Here is a 20,347-nt window from a genome sequence, read left to right on the forward strand (position 1 = left end):
TTCAGGTGGGTTAAGGGTTAGGAGGCTAAAACCTGTCACATGCACTTTAATAATCAACTGGACGAGAAAAATTGAAGAACACAAAAAGATTTCAAGAATGTCCCCAGAAAAGTAGCAAAAAGCCGAGTACGTTTCAATACAAATGGTCCCTTTAAGGCGAGACGCTGCAGATGAAAACAGTGATTTTTCACACAGTGGTCGAAGTGTAAATCTTTACATCTTAGTTTTCATGTCAGAGAATAAAAAAGACCAAACTTACCCTGTGTGATGATACATTTATGACGTTTTGTCGTGAGGCAGAGTTTTCATTCACAAAAATGGACATATTTGACCTCCTCGTGTCCTGAAGGCTCTGCGATGTCACTTTAATCCAGATATGGTCAGAGAGGAGGAATGTGTAGGGCTGGTTTCTCTAAATGACGATTTTGTTCCACTTTAGCTCCTACAGACTCTGAACTTTACAGACTCTGAACTTTACAGACTTGGACATGACAAGATTTTAAAGAGGGGGTGTTCTGCTTTAAAGAGGGCGTGTTCTGCTTTAAAGAGGGCGTGTTCTGCTTTAAAGAGGGCGTGTTCTGCTTTAAAGAGGGCGTGTTCTGCTTTAAAGAGGGGGTGTTCTGCTTTAAAGAGGGCGTGTTCTGCTTTAAAGAGGGCGTGTTCTGCTTTAAAGAGGGGGTGTTCTGCTTTAAAGAGGGGGTGTTCTGCTTTAAAGAGGGCGTGTTCTGCTTTAAAGAGGGCGTGTTCTGCTTTAAAGAGGGCGTGTTCTGCTTTAAAGAGGGGGTGTTCTGCTTTAAAGAGGGGGTGTTCTGCTTTTGTCAGTCCCACAGCACCAGTCTATGTCTCACTACAATGATGACAAACCTTCTGTTGGTCTGTAAATGCAGTAAATTAGAATAACTGCCTTGTATAAAATGTCTCTCTCAAAATGGCTGTAGTGAATGTCTTGAAATAGGCCTCTGTCTCTTTAAGAACCTCTGAGCCTTTAGACACGCCCCCTCCACACGCTGTCTGTGGCATCAGTGGGGAGGGGGTTCTGCTGAGGAGCAGTGGTTGGTTACTCGGCTGGTGACCAAAGCTCGGAGGCGTCTCCAGGAGGTGGGGGCGTTCCTAGGAGGACTCAGGCAAACCTATCCCTAAAATGGCCGCCATCAGGCAAACCTATCCCTAAAATGGCCGCCATCAGGCAAACCTATCCCTAAAATGGCCGCCATCAGGCAAACCTATCCCTAAAATGGCCGCCATCAGAGTTTTTACAGATTACTCAGAAATACGTGAATGTGCCAAGGCAACACTTCAGCCATGTTTTTAATGAGGGAGTGACAGAATAACAGGATGGGAAGCTGGAAAAAGTCCATTTTGCAGAATACCCCCCCTTTAAAGTTTTTTTTAGAGGGATTTTTTAAATATCTTATTCCAGCCTGATTTATGCAGCTTTGAACCAAAAAAACAAGGAGAAATTTGAGTTTTTACAGAGATTTTCATTAGTTTTTTCAAAAACTAAACAATATCCAAAATCCTTCTGAAAAAAATCTGTGTTTCTAATCACAAAACCACAAAATAAAACCATACATTTAAATCTGGGTCGGTCCAGTATTTAGATTTCGTCGCTGAAAAAATATAGAGTTCGGGAATGTGAGGTCATATCGCTAAGCATTATGGGATTAGCAGCAATTATAAACTAATGGAGATTTTAAGTTATTGTTCACATTAAAACACAGTGAGTTAGATGTTTTTACCAGCAGTAGCTCAGCAGCTAACGGAGCTGTTCCCCCGACTTTTTCTCCACTTTTTACACTGTTTTTAGCTAATGTTAGTCAATGGAAATGTGTGCTAACAGCTGCAAAGATGGCGGATCTCCATGGTAACTGTGGAGTTTCCCGAACTCTGTTTTCCTCCCTTCACATCTTAGTTTTCATGTCAGTATAAAAATGACAAAACTCACCCGCATGATGTTTATTTTATGATGTTTTGTCTGCGAGGTGGGGGCGACCCGGAAGTAGCTGCTGCGCTGTCATTTTTTGTCAAATTTTGGTCTTTTTTTGTCATTTTTTGTCATTTTTTTTGTCATTTTTTGGTCTTTTTTGTCACATTTTTGTCAATTTTTTTTTCACTTTTTTGTCACTTTATTGTCACATTTTTGTCACATTTTTGTCACATTTTTGTCACATTTTTGTCACATTTTTGTCAATTTTTTGTCATTTTTTGTCACATTTTTGTCACTTTTTTGTCACATTTTTGTCACTTTTTTGTCACTTTTTTGTCAATTTTTTGTCATTTTTTTGTCACATTTTTGTCAATTGTTTGTCATATTTTTGTAATTTTTTGTCCATTTTTTTGTCATATTTTTGTAATTTTTTTGTCATTTTTTTGTCATTTTTTGTCCATTTTTTGTCCATTTTTTTGTAATTTTTTTGTAATTTTTGTCACATTTTTGTCATTTTTTGTCATTTTTTTGTCACATTTTTGTCATTTTTTTGTCACATTTTTGTCATTTTTTGTCATTTTTTTGTCACATTTTTGTCTTAGTTACTAATATGTCAATAAAATATCAATGTCAATTCATGATTTTGATTTCGTTGCCCAAAATATAGGAAATTTTTGCCATTTTAATGCTCAAAATGCCTTATTTTTATGTGAAAACATAAAATGACAGAAAAAGTGCAATACATTTTTTTCTCATATTTATATCTGTGATGTTCAGCAGAAGTTTCAAATTGACATCTCTACATTTCCCCCCCCCCTGTTCACCTGCAGTGTCGCCTTAACAGCAGTTTTTAACGTTCATAGGTTAACAGTTAACAGTTGTTACTCACGGCTCCGGAGCTCAAAGTTCTGACCACAAACCCCTGGTCCAGGTCCTGGTCCTGGTCCAGGTCCTGGTCCAGGTCCTGGTCCAGGTCCTGGTCCTGGTCCAGGTCCTGGTCCAGGTCCTGGTCCAGGTCCTGGTCCAGGTCCTGGTCCAGGTCCTGGTCCAGGTCCTGGTCCAGGTCCTGGTCCTGGTCCAGGTCCAGGTCCTGGTCCAGGTCTGGCTCTTGCAAAACATTGAGTGCGTTGAAATATCCCGGTCCGGATGCTTGTTCTCGGTGCGATGGAGCGTTAGCATTAGCTTAGCATTAGCTTAGCATTAGCCCGCCTCCGTCCACAGCCGCTCTTCAGATCCTCCGGCCTCCGAAGCTCACCCCGCGGCTCCCGGGGCTCCGGGAAACGTCCCCGGGCCGCGTGTCGTTCGTCCCGCTCGTCTCGTTTATGTCTCCGGGACAGAGAGGAAAAGTCTGCGGCTCCAGGACACGGCTCTCCCGCTCCAGGACACGGATCTCCCGCTCCAGGACACGGATCTCCCGCTCCAGGACACGGATCTCCCGCTCCAGGCTCCGCTCGGTCCGGCGGGAAAGAGAAACGTCTGCTGGATCTTTCCCGAGGTCAAGAGCACCGCCCCCTCACGCACGAGCGGCCAATCACCATCGAGTATGAGGGCGCGAGCTTCAAACTGACCAATGAAATGAATGAACGCGGAAAAAAAACACATATTTAAACAAAACAGGAGAAAGAAAATCATTAATAATTTTAATCTCTTTAATTTAAGCTGAGTTTTCTTGACCCAAACAGCAGTAATCTGTGTTTTTATCCCAATCCTTTTGGACACACTTTGGAGGTGGGAAAGGCTAGTTTTATTTTATTGTATTATGATCTCTTTTTATGGTGACGTCATGACTCCGCCATTTTACTTTCGGTCCCAAACAAATGAACAGAAGCTCAGGATTCAGTCACTGCTGTAGGTTTCAGGGTTATATGGACCAGGATCCAGGATTATTACTGACTGTGAAGTAGGGCTGAAACAACTAATCTATTAATCGACAACTAATCGATTACTGAAATAGTTGTCAACTATTTTAGTAATCGATTAATCGTTTTCTAGCAAACACAGACTAAAATAGAGCAAAAAAGACATGACAATGATGTATTTTGGATGAAAACCTACTTTGTTTTTAAAGTGAGGGTCTGCAGTGTTTTGAACATTGTAAATTTCATAGATATCTGTCTTTGCCTCGTCCAATCAGAAAGCAGAATTAGCACAAAGAGCCTCCTACAAATGGTTACTTTAAGTTTACTCCATCAACATGTCCTTTACTTTAGCTTATGTGGTCAAAAAATTGAAAAAAATACAATTTCCATGCACCTTTCACAGCCAAGCGATTAATCGATTAATCGTGAAAATAATCGGTATATAAATCGATTATCAAAATCATCGTTAGCTGCAGCCCTACTGTGAAGTATCATAATAATCTTATTCAGATGTAGAACTGGAATGTGGATTGAGGGATCTGGACTGGAATAGGCTTGTTGCACGGTGTGGCTATGCTAGTTCCTCTGACCTGAAGGTGTGAGCACCAGTACTTCCTGTCTGTTTTCTTTTCCTGGAATAATAATCATATTTTCTAAAGATTATGTTGTGGGCGGTGAGTTCCCGGTAGACGATCATTTACTGTGTTCAAATCATGAAGTTCAGATCAGAGACGCCTGTGATCATGAAGGATTGATTGTTTTTGGGGTCCCACAGCCGAACGGGACCGAGTTGCAATGGGGGGTCCCCACTGGTGATGACCCAAGATATACTCTATTGAAAGATACTAGTTTGGAAAAGGTAAATGTGCCTGAGGAGCGGGTCTGGCTCCCGGTCTAATAGTAACAGTGTCTCCACAGGTCAGATTGATGACGTGTCGCACATTTTATATTTGTGAGGGACACGAGCATCTCATTTTCAGACATGTTCAGTCGACACATAAAGCTGTATATCAAAGTTCGTAGTACGGCCTGTAAAGTGACAAACATTTCTGAGGCACTTGACCATCTCGGCTTCTTCAAAAGCACACGCAGAGCATCATTATAGACCACGTTTCTTATAATGAGTCCAGAGAGTACAGTACGCTTTAAATAAAGTCAGCTTTACTCTCTCTGTACAACAGCCAGAGTATTAGCCTGGGCAGACAACACTCTGCATTGTCTATAGACGTCATCATCATCAGTCATGTCCTCAGTGATGATGTGCCGACTGCTGTCAGAAATTGAAATGACAACATTTAGGAAGGCAGTGTTTATCCTGTACTTTTTCCCCCCCTCATTTTTCCCGGCCCCTTTGTGTCCTGATGCACTTACAGTTCATGACGCCTGTATATGGTCGTTTGTGTCTCCATTTACTGTTTTTTGTGACCAGAGAGCAGTGAACAGAACTGCCCATTGGGATGAATAAAGTTGTTTTGATTTGATGTGCCCGAGGTACTTCACTTTGGTGACAACATGCAAAATATCATTACACAAATTAAAGTTTGGAAAAGTCATGTTCTCGTCTTCCTTGGTTTTACAAATCAAACCCATGCTCTTCAAACTATTGTGCTTAAGGTCATGTTCCAACTATAGGTTGAGCAGATCTTGAGGAGCTGCTGTAAACCAGCCGTACTTGGACTAAACACGACTAGATCGTCTGCAAACAAAAGAAGATTCAGAACAGTATTTCCAGAGACACAGGCAGTGTTACAGGCTCTGAGTTTAGTCGACAGTTCGTCTAAATACAGGTTAAATAACACTGGGGACAGAACACCCCCCTGTCGGACCCCATTGCTCACTTTAAAAGGGCCAGAAACACTGTTCCCCCATTTAATATGCACTGTTTGCTGTGAGTACCAGTCTGCTAAAAAACGCACAACATAACTGGGTACAACTTTTTGAGCTAATTTCAAGAATAGTTTTCTATGATTTACCCTTTCAAATGCTTTAGAAGCACCAAAAAGCACATGAAAACAGATGCATTTTGACTTCTATGTTCAGCAATTGTCTCTTTAAGAGCATTTATACACATGTCAGTGCCTAACCTGGTCTTAAATCCAAACTGGTTATCTGTAGATCTCATAAGTTTAAAATCCTGTCCAAAGGACAGTTTCAGTAATTTTGGACACTATACTAGCCAAGGCTATCGGTCTGTAGTTTTCTGAACAGCCAGTTCCCAGTTTTGTTTTTAATGACTGGAACCAATAACACAGCTAACATGGAGTCTGCTATAAAACCATGCACAAGAAAAGCAGTAAAACAGATAGAAAGCAGTGGGACAAGCCTCACACTAACAAACTTTAGGTGCTCAGCAGAGAAACCATCCAGTCCTGTACTTTTGTTATTAGACAAGTTGGTTATTGCCTGAATGACCTCATTTGTCGTAATGACGTCAACATTGTCAACATTATTTACAGTATCGGATTCGTTCGGAACACAATTAAACAAACTGCGGTAATGCTGCCGCCACAGTTCTAAAATGTTCTCAGTACCAGAGGCACCATCCACCACACGGGGCAGAGATGTTTTACTCAAGTTATACCTTTCACTTCTTTCCAAAAGTCGTATGTATTGTTACAGGAAAGTTTCCTGGCCATCTCAGCGCTCTCTCGTTCTCACTGACATAACGCACAGCATATTAGTTCGCCTTTAATGTTCAAAAACAGGCCCATATCTAGGTTTTCCTGCCAGTAAACATTCTGTAGCAGCCTCTCGAGCTCTAGTGTAAAAATCAGCCACATGGTCGTTCCATCCTGGCCTCTTTTTAGATTTTGATCTTTGAAGGGGTTTACATGATTCATGCAACACTTTAACAATATCCTCATACATAGAACTGATGAAGAAGAAGAAGAAGAAGAAGAAGAAGATCTTTATTTATATAGCGCCTTTCACAGACATGGTCACAAAGAGCTTTACATGATGACAGATTTGTGATCAGAATTATTGCAGTTGCCATCTCAGCACAGCCTCTTTTGGCAGATAGACATTACTCAGGAGAGTGTCTGTGTTCATAGTGTACAAGACATCCTCACTTGAAAGACAACTCCAATCAATGCAGGATGTACCACTTTCAACTTTGTGACTTTCTGTCAGGGGGGGGGAAATTACAATTTATTTGCCTTTAGTTTTGAACCTGAGGGAGACGGACCTCTGTTCATATGATATTTGCAAAACAAAAACACCCCAAATAAAACAGTAATATACATCAAAAAAATGTATTAGAAGAGATTGATTAGTATTAGTGCTATGTGACTGTTAACACATTATTATGGTCCCGTTGTTATTCTAGTTTTACATCAGTGAGCACCATGACAGCTCTTCCTTCAAACTTCGTCTCCTTTGATCTCTCATAATTCTCTCCATCTCCTCCTTTAAAAGTGTCTCCTTCTCCTTCCTACGCGTCTCCTTCTCTTCCATAATTCTCTCCATCTCCTCCTTTAAAAGTGTCTCCTTCTCCTTCCTACGTGTCTCTTCCATGATTCTCTCCATCTCTCTCCTGATTGCCGCCTCTGCGTTCTGGAACATGTCGTTGGTGTAGCAGTCGCCTCCGTTCTCCTGAACCATGACATTGATCTTTTTTATCAGCTCTTTCACCTGAGAGACGTTTGTTTTATCTCTGTTGTTGAACACATGGTAGCGGTTTCCACAGTCGGAGAGGAGCTTCTTCAGAGAACTGTCACTATTCTGTATATACTCTTCAATAGAGCACTCACCATCTAAATCATCTCCTCTTGTGAACAGAATCATGGTGTATTTTTGTGAATCTTTTCCAAATGATTGTTTAATGACTTTAATCGCTTCCCTTTCCTCAGGTGTTAACCGTCCGATCTGTATCACCAGCAGAAACACATGTGGCCCTGGAGCCAAGAAACTGACACATTTAGTCATTTCTTTAATGACTTCATCATTAGACAATGTGCTGTCGAACAAACCCGGAGTGTCCACCACAGCGACACGCTGCCCGTCCACTTCAGCCTCTGCTTTTTCACAGCTCCGAGTCACAGATGAGAAACTCATCCTGACCATGAACTCTTCTCTGCCCAGGATTGTGTTTCCAGAGGAGCTCTTTCCACAGCCAGTTTTTCCCATCAGTGCGATCCTCAGACAGTCAGCAGAGGCTTCAGAACCTGCAACAACAAATGAATAAGGATTTGTTCCATTACTTTGTTATCTGTAAAAAATGTAGATGAATATGTTTTTTCACATAATTATGTCAATTCACTTCAGTTCTGTGACAACAACAAAAGTTTGAGAAAAAATGGTATTTTTTTACTTAGTTTTTTTAAAGCCCACCATACAAAACGACACATTTTCCATATAAAAACGGAGTTTGGTCTGAAACAGGATGACACGTGAGGCTTTCCCTGACACAAATAATACTACTATGTACCTCCTGGTAAAGGTTCAGGCCTGGGTCAGCGTTTTATTTGTGTATTTTGTTTCCCACTGAATGGTTTATAAAACAGACTCACCGCTGTCCGTCCTTTTGTTCTTCAGATCTTGAATTTCTCTAAGTTGAGCTGAGATCATCGTCCTCTGGCCGTGGATCAGCGTCTCTGTGGTGAAGCTGTGAGGTTTATTCTTGGAACTTAAAGTCTCTACAAAGTCCAGCAGCGCAGAGACCTGCTGCTGCCCCCTGGTGTTGAATATGAGATGTCCTCCTCCACACAGCTCCTGGAGGTCTTTGTGAATCAGAGCAGGAACAGTTTGGTCTGAGTCCACAGTGAAGAGGAGCATCATGAAGGGACGGACTGCAGAGCTGAACATGTCCTGGAGGATCTTCAGCTCAGATTTGTCTTCATCTGAGAGAGAACCCAGAGGAAGAACCAGGATGAAGGCCTGGACGCCCTGAGGACCACAGAGGGACAGACAGCGGAGACACTGCTCCATCACCTCCTCCACAGGTTTATCAGACCCAGACAGAGGAGGCAGCTCCAGCACTGACACCCAACGCCCACACACCTCCACCTGGAGCTTCTCACACTGGTCCAGGCTCAGACGCTCACTGCTCTGTCCTGTGATGGACTCTAACACGGAGCTCTTCTCTGCTCTGGCTCTTCCACACAGAACCAGGTTCAGACTTGACTTCCTCTCCTCAGAGACAGCCAGACCAGCGTTTTCCTCCTGAGATGGTTCACAGTTCTCTTTCAACATTTGGCTGATTCTTGTAAACATCTCTTTGCGCTTCAGCTCTCTTTTCTTCTGATCATCTTCATTGTCGTTTATGCAAAGATATCTGCTCCTACATTCAATGATCATGTTCAGAATACGTGGGTCATCTCTCCACACATAAGGAACACGACTCATTAATTTCTTCATGGTCCCTGGTCTTTCAGCTTGTGCTGTTGAGATCAGCACCAGTGACTGGTCGAAGGCCTTCTCACTGCAGCTCTCCAGGAGTAACTGGAGTTTGTCTTTGTGGTTCTCAGTGAAGTCTTCAGGCTGTAGAACCAGCAGGAACACACGAGGACCACTCAGAGTTCTAATGTAGCTTCTAAACTCAGCTCTGTTGATGAGCTGCAGGTCTGGAGTCATGACCACGGTCAGAAGTTGGTCATTCATCTTTTCTTCATAAGTCTGAATGGTTTGTGGTTCAGTGTCTGTGTTTAGCACTGGCTTCATCAGCAGGAGGTTCCCCACAGAGTTCTTCAGACTCCAGCTGTTCCCCAGAAGAACCACATTCAGCTCAGACACTGGAACGACAAAATAACAAAAGATGTAAATCTTCACAAGACATTATTTTTTGCATCTTCCCTGATAAATAGATGAATAAATGAATAAGTAAGTGTTCTGCTGTAAGCCTACTCTAGGGCCCTCAAAACCTTTCTCCAAACTCCTCTGCTCCGCGGTGCCACTCATTTGCATAAAGACACAATGTGGAGTTTTTTAACTACAAATGAGCTCCTAAAACAATCTGATTCACATGATTAATTTACCAAATTAACACAAATGAAATGGAATATTTGTAGCTTCATTTTCCAGTAAGAATTTACACATTAAACTTATTTAAAAAATATATGATTATTAAGATTTCCAAAATCCACTCTGAAACAGTGACAGGCTCACATGAAGAGCTTTAAAACTAAGTGAGGCCATGATATGTTTGACTCGTGGCTGAAGCTCTCCCAAGGTTGGCAAAAATACATCTCAAATACTTCAGATTGTTGCTTTAAGATATGGAATATAAAGATATTTCCCTGAGAGGAGAAATATACTTATTTGACCTGACCTGTTTTCATGCCTGAATAATAGCTCGCAGCAAAAAAAAAATAACTATGAACTAGTTCATTTTTGGAACTAAGAACGGACTATGAACTATACACAATTATGAACTCTGAACGAACTAGTTCATTTTGAAATTTGTGAACTGAACTTTGAACTAGTTCATGTAGAAAATGAACTTTCCCAACACTGGTGTAGACGTCCATTGTCTCTGTCCAACAATCTGCCATAGTCCAGATCAGGGGTGTCCAAAGTGCGGCCCGGGGGCCAAATGCGGCCCTCAGACCAATGTATGGCGGCCCTCGGCCTCTTGCTGTATCGGTCACATCACCAGAGATCGACCTTTTTATTTGAAATGTAATAATTCTACACAATTCTAACCAAACAACTAACATTTCACTGTGAGACAGAGCTGCATGAAGGTTTTCAGCTTAAATAGAGGTGTGGGGCACAATTTAAACCTCTGCTAGTCCAAGGTTTTGCGGCACTAACTACTGATCTACGGCCCTTCACCCTGTGTACACTTCAATATGCGCCCCCCATGAAAAAAGTTTGGACACCCCTGGTCCAGATCCACAGTGAATGAAGACGTGTAAAGGCTCTTTTCTGAGTAAACAAGGCGGCCATTTTGTGTCGGGGGAAGCTGTGACTGACGCACCTTTGTGCACTGAGATAAATATGGAAAAAAAACACCCACTTCATTTTGCTGTGATTTAGTCCATTTGGAGGTTTGTTGTTGCTGCTGCACTTTTGTTTGACACATTTCTGAAAATATTTTTGCTTTTATAACATTTGGCACTTTGGTTTGTAATGAGAAATAGCACCAAAACACTGAAAAGTTTACAAATCCAACATAGTTGGACCTAGACCTAGACCCAGTAAGGTTAACACTGTGCTCAGTTTGGAGTGTGTGCTATGAAGTATATTTTCAGGAAAGACATTTCAGTTTATGTGTAATTTTCGACATATAAAAAAGCTATATTTGTATTAATTTTAGAACTGCAGAACCTTTTTACATGTTTTTGTCACAATGTCTAAATGTACAAAGAAGCTGCTTCTGTCCTGATTCCTATGATGGTTCACATCAGCAATTTGGACAAAGTCTGTTGTTTTAACAGTCATTTTAATATGGAGAGGGGACTGTTTAATTTAGCCAGGTCAGAGTTCATCAGAACAGGTGGTCCTCAACAGGTTGAAGGCCAGCACAAACTACACAACAGGTATTTCCTCCCCTGAAATCGAGAGAATGGAGCAGCATCTCATCCCTCTTTCTCTCGACCCGATACAGACTGGTCCCTCTAAAGCGCTCCCGTGTTGTCTGTGCCTAAAATCCAACCTGACATAAGCTGATAATCATTGAGGCTTTTTATCTTCACGTCTCAGGGTCAGATCAGTGTCTCTTCTGTCATAAGTTGTGTTTCCATCAGATAAAATGTGCATAAAGGTCAGCACACACTACACGATTTTTCTAGTTTTAAACAGTTTTATGAAGAGAGGGGTCCACACAACACGACTGGATTCAGGTTGATTATAGAACGTCTGGGGGTCACACACAACGACTCACTACACGATTCTGACAAACAGCTGATGTTTTGTAACACAGTCTGTCCTCTCTACGGCTTCATTTCTCCACAACTGACCCCAAATCCGCGTCTCCCGATTGGTCAACAGTGTCATGTGATCGCTGTCACAACAACACAGTTTATGCTGCTGCTACTACGAGCCTTAACTCGTCTATAGTTCTGTCAAAATGGAGATAAACATCAGCAACGTGAAGATGCAGGACGTATTTCTTTGATTTAATAAGAAAAGGAGACGGACCGAGTCTAGTGGCTTCTTTCTGCGAGCCACACGACACGATTAGAGCCGTCCAGTCGCGTATCTGTCAGAGCTGCTGCAGCTCGACTGTCCTTCCAGAGCTGTGAGGTCTGACCAGCTCCTTTTGTCTGTTCCTAAATCCAGGTGTGTCCAGAGGTGACCGAGCCTTCTCAGTGGCCCCTGAACTTTGGAACCGCCTCCTCTACATGTGCTCGGCTCAGTCTGTAGAGGAGTTTAAAACCAAATTAAAAACTCATCTTTTTGCCTTGGCCTTCGGTTCCATGTGGACCAGACACCGTTTGTGCCTTTACCTGTGTTTAACTTTATTGTGTTTATTGTACATATTGTTACTGTTCTTGTCCAGCACTTTGGTCGACTATGGTTGTTTTTAAATGTGCTTTATAAATAAAATTGACATTGACCTTTTGTCTGGTACAGACTTGGAGAACAGCACCGGACCCCATACTCCCGGGGGCTCCGGGAGTATGGGGTCCGGGGCCCTCGTGGTGCCCTGTGGGGGGTGCTCCGGGAGTATGGGGTCTGGGGCCCTCGTGGTGCCCTGTGGGGGGTGCTCCGGGAGTATGGGGTCCGGGGCCCTCGTGGTGCCCTGTGGGGGGTGCTCCGGGAGTATGGGGTCCGGGGCCCTCTGCTAAGGGCTGTCCGTTCCCTGTATGAGCAGCAGGAGCTTGGTTCATTGCCGGCAGTAAGTCAGACCTGTTCCCGGTGCGTGTTGGTCTCCTCAGGGCTGCCCTTTGTCACCGGTTCTGTTCATTTCTTTTATGGACAGAGTTTCTCGGCGCAGCCAGGGGCCGGAGGGGCCGGAGGGGCCGGAGGGGCCGGAGGGGCCGGAGGGGCCGGAGGGGCCGGAGGGGCCGGAGGGGCCGGAGGGCGTCCGGTTTGGGAGCCTCAGAGTCTCATCTCTGCTGTTTGCAGATGATGTTGTTCTGTTGGACCTTCAGCTGCCCTGGGGCGGTTTGCAGCCGAGTGTGTAGCGGCCGGGATGAGGATCAGCTCCTCCAGATCCGAGGCCATGGTTCTCCTTCCCCTCTGCAGGTCGGTGGGGAGTCCTTACCTCAAGTGGAGGAGTTCAAGTATCTCAGGTCTTGTTCTCAGTGAGGGACGGATGGAGCGTGAGATGGACAGACGGATCGGTGCGGCGTCGGCAGTGATGCGGTCGCTGTATCGGTCTGTCGTGGTGAAGAGGGAGCTGAGTCGACCCCGCCCTCACCTGTGGTCATGTGATCCTCACCTATGGTCATGTGATCCTCACCTATGGTCATGTGACCCTCACCTATGGTCATGAGATTTGGGTCATGACCGAAAGGACGAGATCGCGAATACAAGCGGCCGACATGAGTTTCCTTCGCAGGGTGGCTGGAGGAGCTCAGTGACCCGGGAGGAGCTCGGAGTAGAGTCGCTGCTCCTTCACAGCTGAGGTGGCTCGGGCATCTGTTCCGGATACCTCCTGGTCGCCTCCCGCGGGAGGTGTTCCAGGCATGTCCTAGTGGGACAAGGCCTCGTGGACCCAGGACACGGTGGTGGGACTATGTCTCCGAGCTGGCCTGGTGTGGCCTCGGGGTCAGAACAGCTGGAGGAGGTGTGGCCTCGGGGTCAGAACAGCTGGAGGAGGTGTGGCCTCGGGGTCAGAACAGCTGGAGGAGGTGTGGCCTCGGGATTAGAACAGCTGGAGGAGGTGTGGCCTCGGGGTCAGAACAGCTGGAGGAGGTGTGGCCTCGGGGTCAGAACAGCTGGAGGAGGTGTGGCCTCGGGGTCAGAACAGCTGCCCCCGCGACCCGGCCCCGGATAAAGAGGAAGAAAATGGATGGATGGATCTTTTTCTCCTGCTTCTCTGAGAGAACGCCGCTAAAGCCTCCGCTCAACTGGCCCAGCATGTCCGTCCTCAGCGTGGGGCTGTGAGCGCTCTTGGGAGAGGTGCTTCCGAGCTCCTGTTTTTGGTGCCTCAGGTACTCTTGGGAGAGGCGGCTCATGCAGGCGTTCCCCGATTACCTTTTTCCTGGGTTCCTGGGATGCATAGAGCTGCCCCGGGCCTGCTCCAATCATGCGAGACCTGCCTGCTGGGAGTACATCGGTCGGCCACGGCTGCGCGTTGCTTTGTGCAATAGCGCAGCCTAAGGGCAAATTGAAGTAGAAATCTAAGTCACCTATGTAACTATAGTTCTATGAAATGTGTGCGCCGCCCTTAGCTGCGGGCCCAGCAGGCACGACCTCTCTTCGATGGCTGAGTTCAAAGGAGACGATTGAAGGGAGAGTCCCCCTGTTATAGGGGTCAGGGCCACAGGAAGGGCCCGTCCAGGTGGGACTCGAACCCGGAGCTGTGAAGCACGAGCACTAACCACTGAGCCACTGCATCACAATTGAAATCCCACATGGACGCGCATCAGAACGGCGTGCTGCGCTCTGCTCTGCGTCGGCCTTCACGCTGCCGTGGGTTATACATAAGTTAGGCATAAGAGGTGGATTCGTTATGGATACTCTCTGTATACGCCCAAAACTGCATAAATACCAAAGAGACCTGACACGCATTTCACTGCGAACACTTTGACAATCACTTAAACCGGCTCTGAAAGCACCGTCCAGATAAACTCACAGTCAGGTGGTATAAAGTCATAGCTGCTGCTTCTCTTGAGGGGACACGATCTGTAAAAGCAGAAAAAAAGATGTTTAAAAGTCGGCCTACTTATGTAAAATTATTTCTACAATAAACATATACAAAGGTGAATTTAATATCAATTTGCATAGATACGTTTTCATACCATCGGGAACCTACAGAAGCTCCTGAAGGAGAAAGAGCCTGATTTGGATTGAAGGCGTCTCGTATCTTTACCCTGAACTCACCGATCTGTTTCCCCTCACCCGTGTAGTTCTAAGTCCTAACAACACAACTCTCAGCTGACCCTGCACATTTAGCTACTTAGCCCAGCAACAATAAACAAAAAATAACAAACAATAAACAAGTTAAAATCAGATAAAAATAAATAAATCAAACCATAAATGCAAATAAATACAGACGGATCATCCTCAAACTCACTGGGCCATGTTGTCACTCTGAATGTCCCGTCACATCTGTTGAAAAAAAAAAAAAAAATCAATATTCAGATGATATGTTTGCCGTCCTTCAAAGAGATGTGCAAACTGGCAAAGAAGGTCCAGTTGGTCTTCTGCCCTGCTTTCTTGGTTCGGGTCAGGGACCTACGATTGTGTAGAATTACTTGAACACAAAGATGTGGTCGGTTTGGAAAAGAAATATCACATAAGGATGTATTTGGTATTTGGTGATGTAATTGATATAATCTACGCATGACAAAATACTTCAAAATCAGAGCCTTTAGACCAGGGGGTAGGGCTGCTCGGTTATTGAAAAAATAATAATCACCATTATTTTTGTCATAATTGAAATCACGATTATTCAAACGATTATTTGTTGCCTTTAAAAAAATCCATCAAAAAAAAGACAAAAATCCATCAAAAAAGTGACAAAAATCCAGCAAAAAAAGTGACAAAAATCCATCAAAAAAAAGACAAAAATCCATCAAAAAAGTGACAAAAATCCAGCAAAAAAGTGACAAAAATCCAGCAAAAAAATGACAAAAATCCATCAAAAAAAAGACAAAAATCCATCAAAAAAAAGACAAAAATCCATCAAAAAAAAGACAAAAATCCAGCAAAAAAATGACAAAAATCCATCAAAAAAGTGACAAAAATCCATCAAAAAAGTGACAAAAATCCATCAAAAAAGTGACAAAAATCCATCAAAAAAGTGACAAAAATCCATCAAAAAAATGACAAAAATCCATCAAAAAAATGACAAAAATCCATCAAAAAAAACAAACTGTGACGCCTCATTTGAAAGCTCAAATCTAGAAAAGTGACGGTAACTTTTTGTCACGTTGTCGCTGCATTTTCGTCATGTTTTTGTTGCTTTTTCATCACTTTTTCGTCACCTTTTTGTCACATTTTGTTGTGTTTTTGTCACTTTTTTGTTGCTTATCCAGCACATTTATGTTTTTGGATGCTTTTCTTTTAACTCCTTAACTCCCGCCTGAACCGAGAGCATTTTCTCCAGTTCAGCTTTACCCAAATCCTGTAGGCCAGTGTAAACGCCTCATCTGAAAGACCTACAAAACTAAATGGATCTTTTTCCTCACGTCAGATTTTTATTCATCACTTTTTTTGTCGGGCAGTCGACTCATTTTTGTCAAATTTTCGTCCATTTTTCTCAATTTTTTTCTCACTTTTTTCACATTTTCATCCTTGTTTTCGTCTCAGTTTTGTTGCTTTTTTCCAGAAGCTTTTGGATTGGGGTAAAGCTGGAGAAAATGTGCTCGGTTCAGGCGGGAGTTAAGAGGATGAGCTTTTAGATTTGGGTAAAGCTCGGTCACGCCCGGGGGTAAGGGTAAGGTAAAGTGAGAGGCGGGACCGGGGGCCCCAGAGCCGGTGGCCCCTCTGTGCTCTTCCAGAACGGACACATGGCCAGTCCGCCCCTGCTCACCATCGTCAGCCCAAGGCCACACCCCCGAGTTATTGTCTTTCATCAGAGCCTACGTGAAGGTGCGTCTGAGGTGAGCCTGTTGATGATCATAGCGCCATCTAATGGACATATAAGGATACGTCCTTGAGTCTTTACAGGACGAGTAGGCTCATAGTTGCATGTGTGTCATTTCAGACTAGTTTTGACCGTATTATTATTATTATTATTATTATTATCCACGGCTCCGGGTCTGCAGCTAAAGGCCTGTTCATGCTCCACAAGACGCGAGAACTTTGTTCTCGCACCCAGAGCTGCGAGAACAAAATGACGTCATGTTGTTCTCGCAGCTCCTGTTCGGCAGCTCTGGCTGACGCATCAGCTCAGCAGAACTTTGTTCGGCAGGGCTGCGAGAACTCTGGCTGTGATTGGCTGGATTTTTAGTGGGTGGGGTTATTTTGGCGGAAGCGGGAAGCGAGAATCCAATGTTTACGTCCTAACACCGGTGCGGAAAACGGAGACGACATGGATAGTTTTGAGGCACCGCTCGCGGCAGTAAAACACTTCACTGAAGGACAAGGACACGCACACGGCAACAAAGTCCTGGGGAGAAACACACGGACGTTTTGGGCGAGGACGAAGAGGAAACAGAAGAGCCTGGCGCTACCTGCGTGAAAGATGTTATGGTAGTGGTTTAGTCCATACGCTACTCTCGAGCGCCCTCTTGTGTCTTGGGGGATTATCTGGTGGGGAGTTAAAATAAATGGCTGCCAGTGCCAGCACTTCCACACAGAGCCGTCTCGGTTTCATTGATTACAGCTAACCGGTACTTACAACGAACAAGACAAAAGAGGCGAGTGATAAAGAAAAGAAAAAGTGGTTCAGGCTCGTTGACGGAGGGAGACCAGGCTTGTAAACCTTAGACCTTCATCAAACACCGGGAAACATCACCAACATGTTCAGTGAAGGTTCTTGGATGGACAAAACCTGTACTGAGCTACACGGACGTGAAACTATTAGATATTATAAGACTTGTTCTTCTCCTCTGCTCCGTTTCATTCAGACCGTGTTGGCTTGGCGGTTTTATTGTGATTGCACAACATTACTTTTGAATGAAATAAATAAATAAAATGAAATGAAATTAAACAACATGGTTTTACCGAGTGACACGGAGGTAAACTTTAACGCTAACGTTTTCTAACATAATAAACCAGCGCGAGATGTGGCTAAACATGAAGTCAATCTTCAACATGTTTTCAATATCGTGACTGATACATTTTATAATAGTTTGAAGTCAAATGGCTCGTTTTATTTCGGTCATTCCTTGTTTGTTTTGGATGTGGAAAAAGGGGGCGTGGCAGTTCGGCAGAAACACGTCTTGTGGAGAATGAAATGTCAGAGCTCAGAACAACTTTGTTCTCGTTCTTTTTGCCTCAAGAACAAGAACAAAGTTCTCGCGTCTTGTGGAGTATGAATAGACCTTAAACATTATTGCACAGGACTGTCCTGAGACACGCCGATAAACAAACCCAGAATGACCCCGCCCCTGTTCTTGTTACTGGATCTGAACCGCAGCATTAGTGCTTTAGACCCGTTTGATCTGACCTGAAAAACCTCTTTTGTTTGCGAGTTCTGCAGGAGGCCCACGTGTCCTAATCCTGAACCACGAGCACGTTCAGTCTCTCCTCAAACACTTCGTAACTCCAGGTCTTACAGGAGAGAAGTTACTCACCGAGTTCTGCAGTTACTACAGACTCCGAGCACCAGCGCCTGCCTCGCTGTGAGTGAAGCAACTCTGGACAGGATTCCAGGAAGTGCAGCCAGAAAAACAAATGAAGTGCGCCACACTTTAACCCCTTAACCCCCGCCTGAACCGAGCACACCCACAAGCTTCTGGACGGGGGGGGGGGGGGGTCACAGCCTCTGGGTCAGAAACGCCTCATTTCAAAGCTAAGACTTTTATTCATTTTGGCGTTTTCCATAAGCTACGGTTAACTTCCTGTTTAAGATTCAGGGCTTTTATTTTGAAAGAAGTATTTCCTGCTAAGTGTTCGCGCGAGCAGCAACAGAATTAATTATTATATTAATATTAATCAGCTGAGCCTTTGTAGAGGAACACGTTCAAAGTGACGCACGAGCACAGGGTTTAAACGTTTGTTATTCGTTTCAAATGTTAAAGTCAAAGTTAAAGTGAGCTCATTTTGATGACGAAGAAGCAAAGAAACAAAACTAACTTCTCAGCTGCAGTTCTTTACACTTTATCTGTGTTTCCTGTTGTGTCTAATGTGTTTTTAGTGTCAAACTACAGGCTTTTCTCTGCCTTTAACCCTTTAGGAATTATTGTTAATATATACATTAGTTTGGATATGTGTAAGTACATATGGGATATGTACTTTTATATGCATGTTTTTATGTATATGAAAATAATGAAGATAAAATAAATAATAATACAAATAAAGTAGAAATATATATATATTGGAGACTCATCTTTTTAAATAAGTTTGTGTTTATGTTGAACTGTGTAATGTGTCTCGCTCTCCTGCAGGTGGCGCCCTACACGCACATCTACGACTGAACAAATAATCTCGATATTTTCATTGTTTTTTGTGTTGGGAATAAACTGAACCTGATCTGAGGATTATTTATGAAACAGGATTAAACAAAACAAAAATAATCTTTTGCAGATTTTAATGCGTCTTTGGTGTCGATACAAAAACAACGTATTTACAGGCGAAACATAATCATTACAGTGAGCGGATTATCCGAGGCACTTCAGGTGAGACTAAAGATACAGATGTGGAAACAACAGGACCAAACAAACAGGAAGAGGACGTTTTAGAGTCAGAAGAAATCGATCAATATAATAGAGTTTATAATGATGGGAGTCCAGACCAGCACAAATCACCAAAATCAAACTGTTTCTTTACATATTTGAGATGTCGTTTACAGGTGTTGGTTCAGACTTTCATTAGGTTTTCTTGTTTCTGCAGGTTTGAAGTGTTTGTTTGAAATCCTTTTTCTTCCAAAGTCAAAGTGAAAAAAGCAACAAGTTAAACATAACTGGTCCAAAGTTTCTACTGAGACTCTGCAAAGAAACTAAAACTGAAACATCTGATTGGACTTTTTACTTATAACGAAACACAATTAATATTTACAACTTCGAGCTGAAGTTTTATAAAGTGTGAAAACATAATCCATGGAAAGGTTTAGATTTGATAAACTGATTTCTGGATCCAGCGCCGGGTCCGACAGAGACTGGGAGGTCGTGGGTTCGATTCCTGCAGCTGTGGTGAGGCCGGGGCTGGTCCTGTGGGGGTTTTACAGCCACAGCCAGGGGGCGCTGTGACTCCATCGTCTGTGTCGTCCTGATTCGATCTGATTAGCTTTAATCCAAAAACCTCATCAAGGTGAGATTTGAGATCTGTGTGAAGCCTCAATATTCAAAACTTTTTCAAAGATTTAAAAAAAAAAATTAAAATGTTTTCAAAATGATTCAAAAACATTTACAATCTGTCCCAACATTTCCCCCCAAAAAACAAACAAAAAAAGAAAATTATTATAGTTTTGTTTCTTATAGTAGGACAGAAGGGTTAGTTTACCTGCTTGACTAGTTTCGATCACTTCCTGTGATCTTCCTCAGAAGCGCCCCCTGGTGGTGGAGGTGTCGAGTCGTAGACAGTGCACATGGATGTTCATGTCAGTAGAAAACTGGAAAACTGGAACATCCATGTGCACTGCCTACGACACGACACCTCCACCACCAGGGGGCGCTTCTGAGGATCACAGGAAGTGATCGATACTAGTCAAGCAGGTAAAACTAAACCTTCTGTCCTACTATAAGAAGCAAAACTATAATAGCCTTAACCTAAGGAGACAGTATGAACCTTCTACAAAGAAAAAAAGAAAATGTTTTTTTTTTTTTCCCAAAATGTTGAATCTTTATCCAAAAGTTTCAATTTTTTCAAATTTTTTCCAACTGTTTTTCTCCAAAAAAAA

The 20,347-nt window shown here is 43.3% G+C and overlaps 2 protein-coding genes across 2 annotated transcripts; both read right to left on the reverse strand.

The window, feature by feature from the left end:
- Nucleotides 1–3,155: 3,155 nt before the first annotated feature.
- LOC306982530 (GTPase IMAP family member 8-like) lies at nt 3,156–8,734 on the reverse strand (the record flags this gene model as incomplete). The annotated part of the gene is made up of 3 exons (XM_079582491.1): nt 8,298–8,734; nt 7,224–7,952; nt 3,156–3,439 (listed from the first exon to the last, which is right to left on the reverse strand). Exons 1-3 carry the CDS (start codon nt 8,713–8,715, stop codon nt 3,156–3,158), a joined length of 1,431 nt encoding a protein of 476 aa, XP_079438617.1. The 5' UTR covers nt 8,716–8,734.
- On the reverse strand, nt 8,735–14,942 carry LOC306982531 (GTPase IMAP family member 2-like; the record flags this gene model as incomplete). Its single annotated transcript, XM_079582492.1, has 4 exons — nt 14,915–14,942; nt 14,474–14,523; nt 8,801–9,518; nt 8,735–8,765 (listed from the first exon to the last, which is right to left on the reverse strand). Exons 1-4 carry the CDS (start codon nt 14,920–14,922, stop codon nt 8,735–8,737), a joined length of 807 nt encoding a protein of 268 aa, XP_079438618.1. The 5' UTR covers nt 14,923–14,942.
- Nucleotides 14,943–20,347: the final 5,405 nt, after the last annotated feature.

This window comes from Gobius niger (assembly GCF_951799975.1).
Source record: "Gobius niger genome assembly, chromosome: 24".
Lineage (NCBI taxonomy): Eukaryota > Metazoa > Chordata > Actinopteri > Gobiiformes > Gobiidae > Gobius > Gobius niger.